The 21,420-nt window shown below is 52.4% G+C and overlaps 7 protein-coding genes across 7 annotated transcripts; 3 read left to right on the top strand and 4 right to left on the bottom strand.

Moving 5' to 3' along the window:
• Positions 1-103: 103 nt before the first annotated feature.
• On the top strand, positions 104-1,564 carry POX_e06985 (MFS-type transporter dbaD; the record flags this gene model as incomplete). Its single annotated transcript, XM_050115797.1, has 2 exons — positions 104-294; positions 436-1,564. The coding sequence occupies 2 exons, from the start codon at positions 104-106 to the stop codon at positions 1,562-1,564; spliced, it is 1,320 nt and encodes a 439-aa protein (XP_049968257.1).
• Positions 1,565-2,152: 588 nt separating this feature from the next.
• Positions 2,153-2,972, bottom strand: POX_e06984 (N-terminal acetyltransferase B complex catalytic subunit naa20; the record flags this gene model as incomplete). Its single annotated transcript, XM_050115796.1, has 3 exons — positions 2,153-2,324; positions 2,454-2,685; positions 2,804-2,972. The coding sequence occupies 3 exons, from the start codon at positions 2,970-2,972 to the stop codon at positions 2,153-2,155; spliced, it is 573 nt and encodes a 190-aa protein (XP_049968256.1).
• Positions 2,973-5,114: 2,142 nt separating this feature from the next.
• On the bottom strand, positions 5,115-5,279 carry POX_e06983 (uncharacterized protein; the record flags this gene model as incomplete). The annotated part of the gene is made up of 1 exon (XM_050115795.1): positions 5,115-5,279. One exon carries the CDS (start codon positions 5,277-5,279, stop codon positions 5,115-5,117), a length of 165 nt encoding a protein of 54 aa, XP_049968255.1.
• A 1,810-nt stretch (positions 5,280-7,089) lies between these two features.
• On the top strand, positions 7,090-9,781 carry POX_e06982 (Sulfate permease 2; the record flags this gene model as incomplete). Its single annotated transcript, XM_050115794.1, has 3 exons — positions 7,090-7,393; positions 7,468-7,613; positions 7,703-9,781. 3 exons carry the CDS (start codon positions 7,090-7,092, stop codon positions 9,779-9,781), a joined length of 2,529 nt encoding a protein of 842 aa, XP_049968254.1.
• A 1,312-nt stretch (positions 9,782-11,093) lies between these two features.
• Positions 11,094-11,698, bottom strand: POX_e06981 (uncharacterized protein; the record flags this gene model as incomplete). Its single annotated transcript, XM_050115793.1, has 2 exons — positions 11,094-11,543; positions 11,624-11,698. 2 exons carry the CDS (start codon positions 11,696-11,698, stop codon positions 11,094-11,096), a joined length of 525 nt encoding a protein of 174 aa, XP_049968253.1.
• Positions 11,699-12,723: 1,025 nt separating this feature from the next.
• POX_e06980 (Protein vts1) lies at positions 12,724-14,737 on the bottom strand (the record flags this gene model as incomplete). The annotated part of the gene is made up of 3 exons (XM_050115792.1): positions 12,724-12,780; positions 12,870-14,134; positions 14,233-14,737. The coding sequence occupies 3 exons, from the start codon at positions 14,735-14,737 to the stop codon at positions 12,724-12,726; spliced, it is 1,827 nt and encodes a 608-aa protein (XP_049968252.1).
• Positions 14,738-15,930: 1,193 nt separating this feature from the next.
• POX_e06979 (uncharacterized protein) lies at positions 15,931-19,434 on the top strand (the record flags this gene model as incomplete). The annotated part of the gene is made up of 5 exons (XM_050115791.1): positions 15,931-16,256; positions 16,339-17,353; positions 17,420-18,209; positions 18,274-18,498; positions 18,557-19,434. The coding sequence occupies 5 exons, from the start codon at positions 15,931-15,933 to the stop codon at positions 19,432-19,434; spliced, it is 3,234 nt and encodes a 1,077-aa protein (XP_049968251.1).
• Between the last annotated feature and the right edge of the window lie 1,986 nt (positions 19,435-21,420).

The raw sequence follows: 21,420 nt of genomic DNA, 5'->3' as shown, positions 1-21,420 counted from the left end.
TCCCAGACAGCCAGCAAGACGTCGATTGCGATCCACTCGTGAGTGACTCTTATTCCAACAGAGTATCCGCCGCTGGCTCTTCGAGACTCGCATTGTATGCCAAATGGATTCGACTCACATAGATATCGAGCAGAAAGGCTCTGCTGGCGCAGAGAAAGTTTGCGATGAAGAAACACCACCCTCTTCAGGATCGACTTCTCCCAGAGAAAAGGAAGTCGAAGAAGTGACCTACGACACTGGTCTCTTCTCGTGGCTGCAGGTCCTGGGGTCCTTTTTTCTCTTCTTCAATTCCTGGTATGTTGGAAATCTTTTCTGCCTCATGGTGTCACTGCCATTGCCTGCGGAAGATGGAAAAAACGCAGACGCTCAGAACAAGAAGAAGACGAAGAAGAGAAAGAACAAGTCAAGTCCCTGCTAATATGTGGAATTATTCAGGGGGGTCATCAACACTTGGGGAGCGTACCAAACGTACTATGAACAAACCCTGCTGGCCGGTACTTCGTCGTCGACGATCGCCTGGATAGGGTCGCTGCAGTCGTTCCTTCTGATGTTAATCGGAGTCATCACCGGCCCTCTCTTCGATGCTGGATACTTTCGTGGCTTGCTCTGTTTCGCCAATGTCCTCCTTCCTTTCGGTTTCATGATGACCAGCATTTCCTCCCAATATTGGCATTTGATTCTCGCGCAGGGATTCTGCGTGGGCATCGGAGCTGGGTGTCTCTTTGTACCCTCGGTGGCGATCCTACCCCAGTACTTTCGTGCCAAGAGAGGATTTGCAAACGGTCTTGCGGCCAGCGGCAGCAGCATCGGCGGCGTGGTCTACCCGATCATGTTCAATCAGTTACAGAAGAGCGTTGGGTTCGCCTGGGCAACGCGGGCAGTTGGCTTTCTCTGCTTTGGAAGCATCATGATCTCCATCAGCATCATGCGTATTCGCTTCCCACCCAAGGACAAGCGGAAGCTTTATCAGCTGTCCGCCTTCAAGGAACCCTCGTACTGTTTATTTGTCGGGGCCATGTTCATTGGCTTCCTGGGATTCTACAACTTCCTCTTCTATGTGCAGTCTTATGCGATCGACACGGGCATCGTGGGCAAGCAGCTGGGCTTCTATCTGCTCTCCATCTTGAATGCCGGCTCAACATTTGGTCGGATCGGACCCAATTTCGTCGCCGATCATCTGGGTCCGCTCAACATGCTGACGCCCGCCGTAACCATCACCGCGGCCTTGGCTTTTGCCTGGATCGGTGTGCACAGCTTCGGCGGTATCATTGCCCTTGCCGTTCTGTATGGTTTCTTTTCCGGCGGATTTGTGTCTCTCCCTCCGGTCGTCATGGCCAGCATGACGCCCGATATTCGCGATCTCGGAACTCGTCTGGGGATGGTATTTGCCGTCACCTCCATTGGACTGCTGATTGGTACGCCTATCGGCGGTGCCATCATGTCCACCACGCATGAATATCTTGGCGTTCAGCTCTTTACCGCGTGCTGCCTGGTCACATCGGCAGGACTCATGGCAACTTTGAGATTCGTTCGATCAGGTCCAACGCTCCTCAAAAAGGCCTGAAGAACGACGTCCCTGAGTTACGAACTCCCTAGCAGTGCACATTTCAAAATCAGACTGCGGCGACATCAATATGGAATCACATCCTTGAGGGTGCAGCTGCCCCGAAAGCCCAAATCGCTAGTTCGATAGAGGCCCATGTGGATCTTGACTCGCTCCAAAGAATGCAGCTTGGTCCCGCGGAGCCTCGATCGCTTGATGCGTCGGCATTCGTATGGCCACGCAAGGCTTCAGTAAAAAAGAACAAAAAAGGAACAAGACCCAGTGTCCATGATGTGGCTGGTCAGAAAAAGCTTCAGACCCGGGTCATGATGCAAAACGGCTCGTTGAAAATATTGTCAAGCTCCACTGGCAACTGGCATTCACTCGACCACTGGGGCGATCACTGCTGAGCAGTCAAAACAGAATGCGTGTTGGTGTACATAGGAAAATACAATTGTCATTATTCATCAAGTCTGATACAAATGCGGTCCGCGGTGTGAACAGCCAAAGAACGCTTCTAGCCACGGCACCACCCGCTCTCGATGCAAGGGTTCCGTACCAAGTACTACAATCTCCCACAAGGTCCACTGCTCCTCGTGGGCCAGCGAACTATGACACATCCTCGGGATGCACGAGGAACTCCTCGCCCTTGTCGCGCACGTGTTCCAATTTTTTATCCCGACTGCAGGGTTTCCGCATATCAAATGCATCCTCCCCGGTTTCGGAGACCCCTGATGGATCATCGCTGTAGTAGCTCACGACTCGTCGGAAGACCGAGTATCTGTCACCACGAAGCAGGGGAAAGAAATTAGCCAAAGTTCAATCCTTCTCTCCTTTTCCCTCTCTCCTTCCCCTCTCTTCGGACTGTCCTCTATCTCGCTGGCGCACGCTGATTTTAGTGCAAACTTACCCCATGCCCTTGTACATATCCACCGCAACTTTGTTGCCCGCTCGAACATACAAGTCCACAAACCAGGCGTTATTGATATCAGATCCCTGCTCAAGCTGCTCGGTCAATCGACTCGCGTATCCGAGCCGACGCCAGGCCGGCGCCACAGTCAACACGGTGATGTGACCGTGCCACGGCGTGTAGTGCTCTGAATGCTTCATTGAAGGGTGTTGTTCTTCCACCTTGCCCATGACTACCAGACGAGAAGAAAACAAAAACAAAAAAGGGGGCCAAGTCAGCAAGTCACAATTTTCTTGACACCCATGAAGAGAAAAGAGAGAAGTTTTTCCAATGAGGGGAGGGTAACGCACTGTACCCAACGACGCCCGCGTCGCGGTCCTTCACCGTACTAAACAATGATGGCCACTTGGTGAGATAATTGAGATAAAAGCCCAGGTCATAGTTCTCAGTGAGAGGGTCCAGATTCGTCAGGTTGAGATCCAGCAGATCCAACGGGGACATGCGCGTGATGGTGCTCATCTTGGTATCATTAAGAGCCGTTCTTTTCGTTGCTGGTGCAGCTTTCCTGACGTGCTTCTTGACAGAATGTGGGGTTGCGTCTGGTTGCTTTTTTTTTTCTGCCGAGCGGTGGGAAAGGGAGCCTTTTGGAGGGGGTGATGGTCGATTTGAGAACGAATGACTCCATTCGATCCTTCTAGGAAGCATGGATCGAGGTCGAGGGTGTCGGTACTTGCAGAATTAGGTTGCGAGACTATTCTGTTCAAAAAGAGTATGGTCATTTTCACATGGCCAACAAGTTTACTTTTGCTACTTTGAAAAACGATTACCCCGACATGTTTTGGATTCTCTATGCATATTAGCACCCCTAGGGCGGGTCGGACCTGGGTAATGTTGTGTAGCACAGGTCTATCTTGCCTAGGTCATTCGTACGGTCTTCCACATTACATGAAGAGCTTAGTCTCCAATGGCATCTTGTGTTGATCCATAGACGCCCAAGTACCATCAATTTATAGGTAGAGATAACTCTCGGTTCACCACGGGAGCCGCAGAAAGGCCATTGCCAATGAGACCTTAAACAGGCATTGAGCTTCAAACAGGCGGAAATGGAATCCGGGTGGCATGTAGTGGTCTTTAAGGAATGTTCTTATGGGAATAGCCTACACAAGTACTACTAAAGCCCTCTCCCTCAAGCTTCCAATTGCTTATACCTCGGCAACGCATCGTCAATTCTTAAGCCACTTCTCCCACGATCGATGCAGATTCGACGAAAGAGGCTCTATAGAGGCGAGTATCCGAACCGTCTTGGGTCAAATTTTCTTTCACAAGGCTACCGCCACCTTCTCTTAATCCCGGCAGCTTGATGGACGTTCAGTCCCCATCTATGTATGGATCGCCATGATCGGAAATTGCTTTCCAGCCCCGTCCCTGCAGGGTAGGTGGATGTATCCATATTCCGACTGTGAGCCAGTTGGCGGTTCTGCATAATGCGGCTTCTGTGTCGTAGATAAGTAAGAATCAGTTTCTTCCAAGGAATTCTATTCTAAAAAAAAGTAAGGTATGATGCTGGGGTGATCATTGTGCTAGAGTTCCACAGAAATAAGTTGAACCCTTCCATAATTAGTCCCGTCCGACCAAGACCTTTGATTCAATCCTCAAACTTGTTTTTCACATCACCGCTGTTTTCCTAAAAAAAAAAGCTTCTCATGTCTCAAGGTCCGAAAGGCATAGTAGAGCTCTGTGTTTCAGAAGAAAGTAGAGGAGAAGACAAGAAAAGAGAAAGAAACAGGCAATTCCTGCAGCCTCGAGCGTTGAATGAGATCGAGATCAACACCTAGGTCGGGGAAACCCAGGAAGCCAAGCAAAGACCATCTCCCAGCAAGCGCAAGTTGCATGATCAACTCGAGGGTCGTGCACAATAGTTTCCAGATCTTTACGGGACGGATCCAGCGATCCAGTAGGGTAGAGCACACAGACAATGCTCTGAAAAGCTGGACGAGCCAAGATCCGACGTGTGCAGGACGAGATCACTCTATGTTGTCATTGTGATAATTCAGACTGAGTGCCAAGGGCAGAAGTGGAATCGTTCACCTCGAGGCGAGAGCGTTTGACGAGAACGTGCGTTCATGGCTCAATGTAGATCAACCGTGATTGGAGGGGTAAATGTCCCATCTATGTGTTGCGATGACCGGAATACAAGGCGGTCCAACAAAGAAAGCTCGAACCTGTGATGTAGTCACCTCGATCGAGTCTGGCCTCATCAACTCCTTCCTCAAGTCAGGACAGCATCTACTGTCCGACACGATAATGTATCCCGCCCAGCACCAAAGGGGGACCCGCACTTTTGTCCATCGCATCTGGCTGGAGGCTTGATGATCCACAATGGCAAGCTTACCAACCAGGCAGGCGCCCCTGCCAAGTGTCCAGATGGACTGAGAGAAGCGAAGAGTGCCGCGAACCGGGAACTTGCGGTTTGACCGGACGCCCGTGCGCGGTGGCTGTCTGGCCATCCACGACAGTCTCGTCACCCCAGAAAGGAAGAAGCTGCCCATAGAGGGAAGAATTCTCTTGCCATGGAACGAGTTCTGGGCAGTCAAGGTGAGCTGGTAGGTCCGTCCGCCCCTACACCGTTTGTGATGAATATCGTCTCCGACAAAGTCCAGTCTACGTGCCAAGATTCCAAAGTATCGACCGTAGTGGACCAAGGATCTGATGCACTGTACCTTTCTTTTCTTTTCTTTCTTTCCTTTTTTTTTTGAATACATGGTTGACATTCCTGCTTCTCACCACGCCGGAACGATGAAGGATGGATGCACGTGATCTAGCCATGTCGGAGTGAAAACGTGCCAGAGCCCAAAGGAGTTGCACTCCGACGGCGTTCGAACCATCGTAGGTCCATTTCACCAATTCATCGAACAGCCTCCCACGGGCCAGAATGGGGGATTTGGAATAAGCTCGCAGAAAGCTTCATCATGAGGAGCAATCGACAGGATGGCCGCAATTGTTGTTTTTATTTCCCCCCCAAATCAGCAATTAAGGTCAGCAGGCGACTTGGATCCTTCTCGACCTGAGCTTATTAAGGTTCTTTCACCATCTGCACGGCAGATTTCACCATCGCAGGACATGATGATTGGTGTTCCCGGCCCCACATGTGCTGATCTCAAATGGGGCTGCTGCGTGGCCTGATTCGTCATACCGACGCGATGGCCTCCTTGGGCCACTCTTGGCGGGGATTGTGTGATCTTCCCGCTCCACGTTGCTGGTCTTTCCGCCCTGAAAGCGGGAGCAGGACACCAGGTGTCACGGCATTCCAACATGTTGCACTTTACCAGATCTCCATTGGCCCCCATTCAGACGGGGTCGGTCCTTCACGGAGGGACCAAAAATGAAAATGAAAAAGAGAATCGCTTGCATTTACGACCTGTCCACCAGCGTGACCGGAGTCACTAGTCTGCGATAGCTAGTCATGGGGGTCGCAAGGCCGTCAACCCGTGATCCGACCCAACGAGAGAAACGGGTCGTTGAAACTGTGCATGACCAGATGCGGAGGCTATCAGATCGCAGTCACCAGGCATGATCCTCGACGTCCCGGCTCGTATGGTCTCGGTAGCCTCGGAGGATCCCTCCACTAGAAAAAAGAAAACTCTCTGCATTCATCTCGACCACTGCAGGTTTGATACGTAGGGCCGAGCTGTCCGCGCCCCAGTGTGGAAACCAGACCCCACGCTTCATCGTCATCAACCTCCATCGCTTCCAATCTGTGTCCGCCCTGCCACTCTTTCCAGACCCGTCCAGTCCACGGCCACCACTCTTTCTCCAGCGTCCAAGGAAAAAAAATTCTCGAGTCTATCGGAGCCCATGGGTCCCCCCCCCCCCCCCTATGGCCGTCAACGGTGGTCGGCCCTTGACCTCCCGTCTATCAGTGGGCCTTGCCTCTTCCTCCTCCCCCCCCGGGGGCTGTTTCCAAGTGGTCATGGCTGCTTGTTTCAATTTCTATGAATTAATTCAGCGAGCCGCCCTCGCCTGTTCCTCTGTTAATATTTTTCTTTCTCCCACCTTGATTGTGACTATCGACATCCCTTCAGCCCCCGGCAGAAGCAATTATCAAACATAATTGCATCCAGCCAACGGACGGGCCTCAGAACTGTGTCGAAGAGTTCCGCGCCAAGTCAGACGCGGGAGTTTAGATATTACGCCATCGGCTGCTGAATCACGCACAACGCCTCCACTGTCCACCCTCCAGTCCACTGGAAGGACTATCGCGGGTATTATTGCGCCCTTGGTCGTTTTCGTTGCTTTTTCTTCTGACTCTTTTTTCAAATCTATTACTGAACGGCCTGGCTGCCATGTTCAGCTCGTGATTATTGACTTCCTCCTCGCCATTGCTGCTGGAATTGCTCATATACTGCCCTCATCACCGTGAATCTTTCAGTCTCGCCCCCAATTTGATCACCAAATCTTCCGTGATTGGAGAGACACCTGCATCGCGGCCACTTGGACGCTCGTGTACCGGATTCTTGATATCCACTTGATATATCCAACTCCTGCTGACAGGTGCTCGTCCTTGTCGATCAAAAGACCTTTATCCGTTCTGGTACACCACGAGGATCCAAGGCCAACGACTACAATCTCCATCGACATGTCAGACGAGGGCTCGGCCAACAAATTGGGCCGACTCCTGGCCAAGGGTCTGGGAATCAAAGTCGCCTATCGGGATCCCTTAGGGGCTTCAGCAGATCCCGTCACTCGTGGCGAGTCGACGTTCTCTGTCGGCACCGTCGATACCTATTCATATAATGAACCCGAGCCCACGACTCTTGAATGGCTTCATGAAATCACTCCCACCGGGCAGCAGGTGCTGCATTATATCATCAGCTTGTTTCCCTTCTTACAATGGATCGGCCGGTACAATGTGCAGTGGTTGCTCGGCGATCTAGTTGCTGGTAAGCGACCTCTCCCCCATGCCCCTGCCTCACCAAGTCTGGAGAAGATCGCATGCTCATGAACATTCTACCAGGAATCACGGTCGGTGCTGTTGTGGTCCCCCAAGGAATGGCATACGCCAAACTGGCGGCGTTACCCGTCGAGTTTGGTCTGTACTCATCCTTCATGGGGGTTCTGCTCTACTGGTTCTTTGCCACTTCCAAGGATATCACCATCGGAGTGCGTATCAACCCCTTCCCCTTTCCAGACGGACTGTCCCATGATTGTTCCGTATTGAAGATGACTGACTCCATTCTCCCTACCTCCAGCCGGTTGCCGTCATGTCCACTCTGACGGGTACAATTGTCCTTGATGTGGCGGAAAAATTCCCCGACGTTCCCGCTCATGAGGTGGCATCGACGCTGGCAGTGATCTTGGGTGGGATCGTGTGCTTCCTGGGTCTCGTCAGACTCGGATTCATTGTCGATTTCATCCCTCTGCCCGCCATCTCTGCCTTCATGACTGGCTCTGCCATTAACATTTGTGTGGGTCAGGTCACCACCTTGCTGGGTCAAACCACCAAAGTCAACACCCGTGGTGCCACTTACCGAACGGTCATCGATACCCTCAAGGCACTTCCCAGCTCCTCGCTGGATGCTGCCATGGGAATCACGGCCTGTGCCATGCTGTACATTATCCGATCTGCGTGCACATACGCGGCGAAGAAGCAGCCCCATCGCGCAAAGACTTGGTTCTTCATCTCTACTCTGCGTACGGTATTTGTGATTTTGTTCTACACCATGATCAGTGCGGCGGTGAACCTCCACCGCAAGGACCACCCCGCCTTTGGTCTTTTGGGCCATGTACCTCGAGGATTCCAACACGCGGCCGTGCCGAAGATGAATGCGGACGTCATCGGAGCTTTTGCCGGACAGCTTCCCGCCGCGGTGATCGTGCTTCTGATCGAGCACATTGCCATCTCCAAGTCCTTTGGCCGCGTGAACAACTACACCATCAACCCTTCCCAAGAATTCGTGGCGATCGGTGTCAGTAACTTGCTCGGCCCCTTCCTGGGTGCCTACCCCGCGACCGGATCCTTCTCGCGCACGGCGATCAAGTCCAAGGCCGGTGTTAGGACCCCGCTGGCCGGCGTGATCACCGCCGTGGTGGTTCTTCTCGCCATCTACGCCCTCCCGGCCCTCTTCTTCTACATCCCTCGTGCTTCCCTCGCCGGGGTCATCATCCACGCCGTGGGTGATCTGATCACTCCCCCCAACACGGTCTACCAGTTCTGGCGCGTCGCCCCGCTGGATGTCATCATCTTCTTCATTGGAGTCATTGTCACCATCTTCACCTCGATCGAGATTGGTATCTATTGCACCATGGTCGTATCCTTGGCGGTGCTACTGTTTCGCTTGGCCAAAGCCCAGGGTCAGTTCCTGGGCAAGGTCAAGGTTCATTCCGTCGTGGGCGATCATCTTCTCGACGGAGACGGCAAGTATGGCTCCCTCGGTGCCAACCGTACCTCGTCCAATGATGAGGACCACGCTCATCGATCGATCTTCCTGCCTGTCAACCACGCCGACGGGTCCAACCCGGATATTGAGATCGAGCAGCCTCACCCCGGCATCTTCATCTATCGATTCTCCGAGGGCTTCAATTACCCGAATGCCAACCACTACACCGACTACTTGGTGCAGACGATCTTCCAGCACACTCGTCGCACGAACCCTGCCGCGTTCCGTAAACCCGGCGACCGTCCATGGAATGACCCCGGTCCCCGACGCGGCCAGGAAGAGGAAAGCCAAGATTCGCGCCCACTCCTGCAGGCTGTGATCCTGGACTTTTCATCGGTCAACAATGTGGACGTGACCTCCATTCAGAATCTGATTGACGTGCGAAACCAGCTCGACCTGTACGCCTCTCCCCGCAGCGTGCAGTGGCATTTTGCTCACATCAACAATCGCTGGACGAAACGCGCACTCTCCGCTGCCGGGTTTGGCTTCCCCACGCCAACTTCCAGCAACGGGTTCCACCGGTGGAAACCCATCTTCAGCGTGGCTGAGATCGAGGGAAGCTCATCGGCGGCCGCCCACGCGGAGATGATGAATAACCAGCGTGAATTGCAGTACCCCAAGGACGTCGAGTCTGGTCAAAAGGAGCAGTTAGCCACGGAGATTGAGAGGCACGGCATCGAGACCTCATCGACCGAAGAAGGCTCCGCCACCACTCATTCGATTCACGAGGATAAGTTGTCACGCGACTTGACGACGAGCAAAGCGTACAACAACACCCGCCGCAAGGTCGCTATCGTGCAGGGCATGAACAGGCCTTTCTTCCACATTGACCTGACGAGCGCTCTTCAAAGTGCGGTAGCCAACTCATCCAACGAGATCCCGCATGTCTGAATGGGCCTGCTGAATGCCTCTTATCCCACCTCCTCCTTGCGTGCATTGGCTGGCGTCGCTCTCATGTATGGTGTCGTGTTCCCTGGATTGGAGTTCCACAGCCCGACCAACCCATCATTTGGATGCTGTTGTATTCTGATTCAACCCCCACTGTCTATTTGTGGACAAGTGTTCGGATGATTCATTTTCTGCGGGTATTCGGGCTGACTTGGTCTTGGTGTTCTCTGTCCCTATTCTTTTCCCAGTCTTCATTTTACGACATTTTCACTATTTCTGACCCGGCGTCATGGGCGGTTACTATTTGTGAGCGTTTTTCAGGATTTGGATTTTTGAAAGATTTTGGAATGTTTTTATGGTGCTTTTCTGGTCGTCTGCGGGCTTTGATGGTTGGGCTGTCTATGTGGCAGACCTACTTTGGTCTTCTTGGATTGTCCGCTATGCTTCGGAAGCATTATCTACTCCAGTCGTTGACGCATTTTACACGCCAATCTCTGGTTTCCGGTGCATTGGCATTTTTTCTCATTGTGTTTTTTAGAGCATCAGGGCGATTGCCCATGCAATTTGCTATATAGGGATACCCTCGAGTTGAAAGATTTCATTGACCAATTCTCATTGGATTTTATTCCATCCGACTAACAACATTCTGGCCTTTATTTTTGTTTCTGTGTTTTTGAATTTCTCTCGTAACTCAAGATCACTTGTCATTTGGAAATTTTGCAATTTTACCTTTTTAACGCCGATAGACTGGATGCGACAGTCCACAGCTCGTCTCTATTTGGCTTGCAACGTCGGCCGATTGATGCCGATATCTACAACCAGATCTGTCTCTCTCTTTCTCTCTCTCCCCCCCCCTCCCTCCGAAATGTGGAACCGGCTTTGCACAAGAATATTCTCATCTTGATAGGTACTTGGCTAGGAAGGGAGGGGGGCTTATGAACCTAAGACATGGATGGAGAAGGCTTTTAATTTGATCGACATATTCAAGTGCAGTAGTAAGAAACGGACCCTTTCAGCCCCTCGTAACCAGGAGTGGGAGCACCTTGAACGATCACCGGGGAAAGCCGCCGGATATATTCACCGCACATCACCCGTCAGGACGAGCTCTTCCGAACTTGAGGCGGGATGGAAGAGAAAGTGGAAAGCCCCGGGCTAGCAAGAGGACCCGCGATGGAAATCATAACGAAATCGAAGAATGACTCAATCCCGGCGAGCCCCCCTCCTTTTGGGTGCTCCTCCACCAATCGATCAACCGATCAACCGATTCTGCCATCGAGAGTGGACGCAGCGCTGAAGGAGTACGAGAAGAATCGCCCTACCTCAAAACACCACCAACACCCGCCCAACCCAACACAAACCCACTCAACGCTTCACTCAACACACCACCACCGAACCAGACATCCCTCCAGCCGCCCCGACGCAAGATATATCCACCCTTCTTGCCGCCCTTTTGCAAGCGCACCGCAGTGCCTTCCATGCTGACCTGTCCCTCGATCTCGCCCCCGCTGCTCCCGGGGAAATAAGCGCCTGCTCCGGCGCCGGAGGAGCGCTTCAGAATCATCACGTGGAAGAGCGCGGATACCAGCACCGTGCCGGCAAAGTAGAATGCAAAGCCGGCGGTGGATTGGAGAGCCAGGATTCCGGCCGAGAGGCCAAGGAGGAACGCTGTGAGGGAATGGAGCGATGATAGGACCTGTTTGGGTGAGAGAAGATCCAAGGCGAAAATTAGCCTGCGTGTAGAATTGCGAGAGGACAGGGAGTGTGTCTGGGGAATGTGGATGTGCGTGAGAGCGTGGGAGATTGGAGGGTTGACGGGCGTGGATGGACAAAGACGACTACACATACGCGGTTATTGTGCTGCACAGCCTCGGGAACGAGGGGATTGATGAGCAGGGAGAGCTCTGCCTTGGTCGGGGCCATGTTTGCGCAATTGATGACTTTTATCACGAGTGCTGTTGAGGGTGCTGCGCTGAGAGGAGATCGTCTTGGTTCACTGGATCTTGATCGTGGTGATCGGGATGGAAGAGGGCGAGTGTACACCCCGAAAAGGGGAAGGGGAGGCAAGGTCGATTTCGCAGGTGAGTCGATTCCGTACGAACGAGACTGGAGTCAGTGCCAAGGGTGGAAAGAAATCCGAACGTTTGACTCTGGGCGAGATTCACCAAACGAAAACTGCAGAGCGCAAGAGGGGTTGGGACAAGGTTGAACGAGTCGAGGCTCGGAGATTCCCCAAATCCGCCGGGCAGATTGCTGATCTGCGCACGGACCACGTGCTGGGCTCGGAGGTCGACTGTCTGTGGGGACACGAACGCTGCTGCTGTTGTCAGAGTAAAGAGATACCACGGGCTCACTCGTGTCACTGCCAGAAAACCACCTCTTGCAATAGCATGTCCGAGAACAGCTCAGAGACGGGCACTCGATCAGAACAAAAAGACAAGCTACGCCCTCGGAAAAAAAACAGTACGTTCAATGGGTGCACACCCAGAGGGAAGAGAAAAGAGGATTTCTTGTTCATATCTACGATGATCCCCAGCCAATTGTCACAATGTTCAGTAGCCCCAGAATGTTCCTTCCTCATGAGACCGTTTCTTGAAAGACATCACTGCGTTTAGTACATGCCAAGTTCCATATCCATCGCATTAGGGTAAACAAAAAGATCACAGATCGGTGTGAAATGACTAGAGGGAAGGAGGAAAGAGAAATAAGAGACGAAAGTAAAGACAAAATGTAATGTGAGGGAGAAAAAGAGAGGGGAAAGAGAAAAAGACCGTTTACAAACAAATAATATGATCGAATGCAAGGGGAAGTGCCAATTACATGCGACCGCTGAGTCGGGGTGGGGAAGTGGAAAATTTCAGGTGTCAATATTGGGAGCGGGCACGCAGGAAAAAGATCGCAGACCAAATTCCGGCACCAGGCCTCAAACAGATTCACCACAGTATCGATCATGAAAGATTGTCGAGCTTGCCATCTGCACGAGCCTCACGGACCTGATCAAAGACCTGCCAAAGAATAGGACGTTAGTGCCTCTCTCTTTCGAAAACATCTTCAAGCCGAGAACATCGCATCTCGAGCGTCAAAGAGCACTTACCTTGAGCATCTTGTTTCGCGCACCCAGTGCGTTGACGCCACGCTCCTCCAGGGCCTTGTCGTCAAGTTCGACTAGCTCAGTCCACTTCAGGTCCTTCAGGTTGTCCGTGTACTTGTGTAGCCGAAGGGATCGCAGCCAGCTGGGGATATCCTTCAAAAGAGCGGGATCGGTGGGATCCTCTGGGGGCTTGGAGCTACCACGACGACCCCGCGGTGATCGCCCACGGGTGACTTCGGAGTGGTCGGAAAGATAGCCTTCACCACCAAGTCCGAACTGACCCATGCCCAGGGAGCCCAATGCGTTGCCCATCAAGGGGTTGTTGGGGTCATAGGCCGCGAGGAAGCCATTGTTCTGAGGAGAAGTGAAGTTCATCGCTCCGAGACCACCACCCACCTGCATGGCCACACCGGGAGACGTGGGTCGCGATCGTCGCCCCGCCATCGCAGCTTGCTGTTGGGCCTGTAGAGCCGCCAGCTGCTGAGCATTCAACAGCTGACTGGCCATCGAGCCGTGCAGCCCAGGGCTGTGCAAGCTCTGGGCAATGGTTGGATTGTTGACCGCGTTTTTACCCTGTCCATCGTTGGAACGAGCTCGGCGGTACTTCCGAGCATCGTCCAGTGCGATCCGGTTGTTGACAGTGGACAAGGCAGCAAGCTTCATCGCGGTGGCGTTGGCAACCATATCAGCTTGGCTGTTAGGCCCATTGACCTGATGCCCAAAGGTGGCTGTCATGGGAGTGTTGGTCATCGATGCCCAGCTGTGGTTGCCGACGTTGTATGGCGAAAGCAAGGGAGGTTCGATCTCTGGCGCCGGCACATTGGCCGTCTGGGGCATAGGAGAACGCATGCCCGACTGGCTGAATTGACCCATGGGCTGTTGTCCCGAAGACGACTTGGGGCGCGCAATGGGAGGCTGAGCATCTGAGATTCCGCCACGTTGAGCCCACGGCGAGGCGGGGGCTTGCCCCAGGCTGTCCGAACTGTTGTCCGGGGCGGAAATGGTGGGAGCAACGAACGAAGTCCGGTCTCCGTAAACAGCACTGTTCCGGTTTGATGGGGGCGCGTTTCCGGTCTGCTGCGTAAACTCGGCCTTCTTCTTGGCGATAGCCGCCGCAGCGTCGGGGAACATGGCGTTGATAGTACTGGAATCCAGGCCGGAGTTGCGCTTCGCGCCAGGAGAAGGTGGGGGCCGGCCCATGGAATTCCGTGAGGTGTTGTCGATATTGAGTTTCGACATGGCATCGCTCAAGCGGCTAGACATGGCATCTGTTTGATCACAAGGCAGCGTGTTAGTTATGTCATGGAAGAGACCTTCCCTGCAGAAAATGTCGTATGTTTTTTGGGGTGGGGGGGGGCACACCAACCTTTTTCACCAAAGTTGGCTGGGGACAGAAGACCAGACATGGGATGGCTTTGAGACATTTGTTGGAGCACCTGGATGAAGAATCGGATCTGCACCTGAGTTGTCTGTTGCAGCAACGCGTATAGAGCCGCCGTCCGCTCCGCCTCACTCAAGACGCGGAACCATTGCTCGATGGCACTGAGTTCGTCCTTGAAATCTTGGTCAAGGGTGGCGGCGGCCATCTCTTCCAAAGTGGTCTCATATTGGTCGATATCCGCCAGCCACTGCTGAGCAGCACGGTCCAAAGCTTCCTCGGCTGGAGTCTGCCCTTGAGTCTGCTGGTTGAAGAACACTTCCGAGGCCGGACGCATGCTGCGAGAGGACAACGGCGAGGGGAACCCAGACATGTCAGCGGAAGCCCGCAGCTGGTGAGATCCGAGATTGCGGGCTGACGAGGGAGGTCGCAGGGAGGCATTCGGAGCGGCCTCCGGAGTACTGTTGCGGTTACCGATCATATGGTTGGCCATGGTTCCCGGTGACAGTCGAAGAAGCGCGTGAGCCGCTGAGACAAATCGATGATCCCGGTCTGGTGATGAAGTGGTTTTTTTTCTCTGTGATCTTGGAGATGATTACTGCAAAACACCGGCAGCACCTGCTGAGTTTGCGTACTAGAATAGAACCAAAGAACCCGACAAAACCAGGCGTGCAAATTCACACGAGGGTCGTAGACAACCGCAAAAAAGAAGCCTTATCCTCGATTCTAGACGACCACAGTCGGGTAAGCACAGACCAGGCCAGTGGGCTGTAACTCGATAGTTTTTTTGGGGGGGGAGGTGGAGGGAGGAAGCCAAAAGTAGATGGCTCCGATTATTAGGTGGGGGTGGTTGTTGGCGTTCAGCTAGACTGGAACGAAGGAAAGTCAGGGACCAGGAGGCAATAGTGTGTCAAACACAGCCGGCCAAACCTGTCTCCAAAGAAGGCGGGAAAAGGAAAGTATCGGATTTGGAGGGGGGGGGGAAGGAAAAGGAGAAGGGGGGAGGAGGAGAGGTCGAGAAGTCGAGAGAGGTGGAAGGGGAGGATTGGGTTGGGTTGGGTCGGGTTGGATCAGGGTGGAAAAGGGCACCAGAGGCTTTTTTTTTCTTCTGGTTTCAGGGTCACGGGGTTCTGGAACGCAACCTCCGGGAATGAAAATCGACGTGAGATCCCAAACAAGAACAAGAACAGGATCTATTTCTCCAGTTTGAGACGCTCTTGATTGATATACAACTCCAGAGAAATCACCACATTGACTCTGAGTGGAATTGTGTCCTTCCACTCCCTCTTCTCTTTGAAATCTCCCCAGTAGTTCCTCGGCCAGATTGCAGCCTCCACCTGGTCGGGAGCTGCCTGGGACTGGGTATGAATAAGCAAGGCCGCGGTGCCTGAATGGAAGGCTGAAACATCCCAATACGCAAAAAGAGGAGAGAGAGAAGACTGGTGCCGCCCGCGAGTCTACGGTCTAGGCCGGGCTCTTGCTATTCTCAGACTAGCTTTGCATGCATTGTGGTCCATCAGAGACATTTCGGGAATCGAGCTACGTTCTCAAACCGCCACAGCTGCCGTGACTGCAGGATCCAACTCATCTTGCATTTCTTGTAACGGCATTGCCGCATTCCCGTGAAAATCGTTCACTTGCTCCTAGAGCTCGGATGATCTGCCCGGTCGGCCAGGCCTTTTGACGATGGCGGATCCGGGTTCACCTGTGGATTATTCCTCTCCTGGAGAACAGTTATACACATATCCGGATATCGATGAATCCATCCAATATCCGTGGCGAGAGGATGAGGCTGCCTTGGCCCAAGCCAATTATGGTGTACCCGCGATCGATCCTCGATTGTACCAAGACTCGTTTTCGGCCGGGTCCGGAGACCCTGGACTGGTGGATGGCTACGCCTTGGAGAGTGAGGACGAATTTGACGATAGTCAAATAGCTCACCAGACGGGCTATGTCGATGAAATGGACGACGATGATTCTGAATATGAGCAATCGGGAAGTGAAAGCGACAGGTATGACAACTGACCAGAAAGAGCTCTCCTTTTCGCTTACTATGAAGGCGATCCCGATCAAATGCTGAGTATTTACCCACAGCGATGAGGATGACGACTCTGAAGATGAGGGTTCTGATGACTCGGTTGCAGCGCGTCATCGTCGCCGGGGTGGGGGACGATTTGCTCGCTATGGTGCTCGCGGCAGGAAAGGTGTAAAACGAGGGCCGCGCAAGCCGCTGGATCCAGGTCCAGAATTCAAGATTTATCATTCCGAGGCTACGTCTGCCTTCATTGATGGCGATTACGACCGAGCGCACGAGTATGTGAACCAGGCGATTCAGATCAACCCTGAAATGTTCCCGGCGCACTCGCTCCTGTCAGAGATTTGGCTGGCCAGAGGAGACAAAGTACGAGCCTTGCAGGCACTTTGGAACGGTGCGCATACTCGACCCAAGGACCCTACGGTGTGGATGAAGGTAGCGCGTCTCCTGCTGGATCGTGCGGGAGAAAGTCGAGGAAGCGTTTTGAACGACGTGATCTATTGCTATAGTCGCATTGTGGACATTCAACCGAGAAACTACAACGTGCGCTTTCAAAGGGCAGCCCTCTATCGAGAACTAGGACACAACGGCAAAGCTGCCGGCGAGTACGAGCGGATCTTGCACGAAAGGCCGTACAGCATACGAGCCCTGCGACACATCGCCGAGATCTTCATTGATTTGAATGACGTCGAGCGCGCCATTGTCCATTGGTCCAAAAGTGTGAACCATTTTTTGACTCTTGATCCGGATCGTGTCCAAGACTTCTCATGGTCTGATATTAATATCTATGCCGAGCTTTTCGGATATGTCAATCGACCCAGGGAAGGGCTCTACCACCTCAAATCACTTTCGAGGTGGATCTTAGGTCGGAAAGATGACATTATGTGGGCCGACTTTGAGGATGATGATCGAGAGTGGGATTCGCAAGACTCTCCTCGTCGTATCAAAACGGATGGGTACGTGCCTGGTCACTGGCCGCGAGACAGCTATGGACTTGGATTGCCATTGGAACTCCGTGTCAAGATGGGTGTGTTTCGACTTAAAATGGGCGACAAGTACTATAATGAAGCCATGGTGAGTCCATTTGAACGTGTTTCCCCGCAAGCATCCTCAGCGCCACACAGACTAACAATCTTCCAGCATCACCTGGAGTATTTGAATCCAGATGATACTTCGGAAGGAGCACGGATTTTCGACTACGGCGATCTCTTTAGAGAGGTGGCCGATGCCCTGAAAGAGCTTGGTTTACTTGAAGAAGCGCTCCGCTTTTACGAACCCATCCAACACACATCAGAGCATGCTGATGTTGGCTTTTTTCTCGCGATGGCCGACTGTTGCATGCAATTGGGAAAAGTCGAGGATGCCGAAAGTTGCTATCTCACCGTTGCTGATCACGATTCAAGTAATATCGAGTCTCGCGCACAGCTTGCGAAACTATACGACAGTCTGGGCATGCCGGACCAGGCCTACAAGTACGTCAACGAAGCCGTCCTGCTCAGTCGACAAGAGACCAGGACCCGAAGGAGGAGAAAGGACGCCCGGCTGGAACAGCTCGCTGCTGAGTTTCGGAGGTCTGGTCCAGTTACCTTCAGACCGCTTGCCCCCAAGCCCACTGTGCAGGCTGAGACCGAGGGTGCCCAACTCCCTGGAGAAGGCGGCCGTACGGATGATATCACATTCCTCTACACCACATTGCAGCAGTTGGAACCCAAAGTCAAGGAAGGGAATCTGGATGCAATTGAGGACTGGCTTGACATTGCAGATGTCTTACTGCGCGAGTTTCGTTCGAATCGCATCTTCTATCCGATGGCGCGTACAACTGAATTCTCAGGTTACGTCAGCCAGACATCACGCCGAGGCAACGGATCCAAAGAGAACACTTTCTTGACCGAGATGGAGGAGATAGCAGGACGTTTACAGAAGTCGAGAGGTAAGATTCGAATGAACATGCTCTTTTTTTCTTTTTCGGATGGCGGATGAACTGATCACGAAAGGGTCAGCTGGTGTCGACGAACAAGAACCTCTGCAGGGGGCAATACCGACAGAATATCATGGCATATCGTTTGACGCTTGGCTTGACCTGTTTCTCCAATATTCGCTCCTCGCCACTGAACAGGGCGAACCGATTGATGCTTACGAGGCTCTGGAGAGCGCTGCCACTGCTAGTGTTTGGTTCCACGACAAACGCAAGTCCCGCATGATCCATGTTTGCTGGTTCAGTAAGTCGCGAGTCAACCCATGGGATCATCGTGTGCTCCCATAGCTAACGCTCTCCAGCGTGTGCACTTCGTGCGCAGGATGAGGATGTCCTCACAACCGAGGCTCGATGGTTTGTGAAAGAGTACCAGTTCGTGACGGATACATATCGTCTTTTCTCAATGCTCGGTCACCTCGCGGGCAATCCCCGGAAGTCACTGTTCAATTCTTCCCCGAGCATGAAGTTCATGCTCCGTCAGATCAAGGCCATGGACTTTACACTACCGGATGCAGAAGGTAAACCTAAAGCACCACGACAATCTGTCTGGAGAGAACGGGCTGCTCTTTCCACGAAGGACGAGAATGGACATGACGTGCCCGCGTACGAGCTCGACATTGCCTTGCTGGTACTCTATGGCCATATCCTCTATTCTGGAAACAGTTTCTATCCGGCTCTGAACTACTTCTTCCGTGCCTACGCCCTCGACGACCAGAACCCAGTGGTCCTGCTGTCTATTGCCTTGTGCTATATTCATCATTCGCAAAAGCGCCAGTGTGACAATCGCCATTATCTCATCATGCAAGGCCTGTCATTTCTGCACGAATACCGCCGTGTTCGCGGAAAGCGTGGTGCTTCGCTCCAGGAGCTTCAAGAGATCGAGTTCAATTTTGCACGTGCGTGGCATGGCCTCAATCTCTCTCACTTGGCCATCGAAGGCTACCATCGGGTGCTTCAACTTAGTAAACAGATTCAGCAACATGCTTCGCAAAGTACCAGTGACGTCAATGACGACGGCGATATTCAGATGGCTGAAGCCCACGAGTCACCAGTTCCTCACAGCCAAGGCTTTGTTGAGGATTTTTCTCGAGAAGCTGCGTTCGCTCTACAATGTCTCTACGCCCTTGGTGGCGATGCGTCTACGGCCAAAGACGTCACTGAGAAGTGGCTTGTCATTTAAAGTCACCATTCATTTTCATTTTCCCTACTTGTCTCTTTGCATGGCGGGTGGTTGATGGGGAGGGGACAAGACACACTTGCCCCAGGATCGCATTTGGCTCGGCGTCATCTGTTTCCATAGTTGAACATATCTGTATTCCTCGAGCAACCCAATGAAAAGAAATCACAACTCAATTCTTGAATAGAGATGTCATTTTTCATTTAGGTTGATCTCTTCCATTCTCATTGTTTTTGGCAGAGCCTATATTCATTACATGCTCGGTATGTAGACATGGACCTTCGGTATGAATGACTAACGTGCACAGCTTCCGCAACTGGTATCCATGTATCCCCCAGGCACGTCATCAGGTGAAGCTTTTGTTCAGCCTCTGGTAACACCGACGCTAGTGGAGTTCGGTTCGCACAGAACCTAATAGTAAGATGAGATAGTATACTACAATGGATGACGTCCTCGATGCAGGCACTATCTTGTCCTCAAACTGCGGAAAGGGAAGTTACGAGACAACTTGTGATTCTATCCTTAGTGGAGCTTTGCAAGCACCTTGCTGCTAGGAACTCCCGTCAGGCCTCATATTCCGGCGTGTACGAATCCCGTTAGAACCACGACGCTATGAGTACCAGGTCGTACGTTCAAGATCCGACAGTCGACGCACAAAATGAGGTTGGTCTGCTAATCTTGCAAAGGCTCAATAATGCAGAGCAATCCAGGTACTTAAGTCCTGGTTCAGACTATGGATACCTTTTTCATTCATGATTACAACTTTTCTGAAAGCTTTGCTATGGCAGACCAAGTGTGACGGCCAAGAAATTCTGCGAAATTTGACGCAAGGCCGATGTAATACACTATGCAATCCAACAATGACAATTGATGATCTGCGAAGGTGAAGAGTGACGTCTCGGGGCATTCATTCTGTTTGTGCCTAACCATAAACTCACCGGTCTTTTTTGGGGGGAGGGGGGATCGGGATCTCTTCGTGTCAGCCTAATTGACCTAATACACATCATCTTATAGGAGTGCCGGCAAAAAAGGCGCTGCCGAGCCCGTGAATAGAAACAGAGTTCTCATATCGACGCAGGTAGCTGTGACTGTAGAGAGAAGCACGTAGTAGGATAGATCAAGTGTGACGCCTAGTGAGTCCTGACAAAAGCTCCACTGCCGCAAAAAGGAAAAAACTCAGTGGACTTCACCTGGCGCAGAAGTTGTCCCTAAAATTAGCCACAGAGTTGTTCTTTCTTTCTAGACTGCCAAGGAGGAGAGTATCTGCGCGCAGGGTGAGACCGCCACTCTGCTATAGTTACTCGAGGTGAACTGTATGCACTCAGCCCCGAGGCTCCCGACACGCCGAGTTACGCGTCACTCCAAGTAGATCGGTCCGATTACAAGCTCGAGGGCCCCCGGGCTGCAGGGCCAAGCCTGTGTTCTGAACCGGTTCGGCCCCAAAGCTTCCCATGTCGGGTCTGATCTCGTGAAGTAAGCACGATGGGGATTGGGTTCTCGAAAAAGGATGAACGGATCACAATCTTGCGGTCACTCATTGACCTGTCTTTCATACTGTAGTATACGAGCGGCATCTGCGCGCATCATTTCGTGTCATTTCACAGTTTCAATACAGACTGCCCAGTCCGCCGTCCGCTGTTCACAGTCCACGCATAGTCGCATACTCTTTTTTCGAGTTATGCAGACTCTTGGCACTTTTCCTGGTTGGGAGAGATTGTGTAGCCTTGTACCTTATACAGAACTGCACCGTGTACAGGATTGCAGTATTGTCATTTGTCGTAGTGTCCTGCTTGCACCAGTTGACGTCTCAGAATGTGCCAAGAGGCCCCTCTCCTAAATCTCCCTTCCATGCACACATTGCGGGAGTGCAAGGATCGACATGATCGCCCTTGGCATCATCTCATTGCCAATAGTCCACATGCGAGTTTCGGGCGGAAAAGGGACGAGCCTTGCTTTTTTTTTGTTTTCATTCTTCTCTGGAAGTTTGAT

Source organism: Penicillium oxalicum, chromosome V (genome assembly GCF_001723175.1).
Source record: "Penicillium oxalicum strain HP7-1 chromosome V, whole genome shotgun sequence".
NCBI lineage: Eukaryota > Fungi > Ascomycota > Eurotiomycetes > Eurotiales > Aspergillaceae > Penicillium > Penicillium oxalicum.
This window is presented reverse-complemented; position numbering and strand designations above follow the sequence as displayed.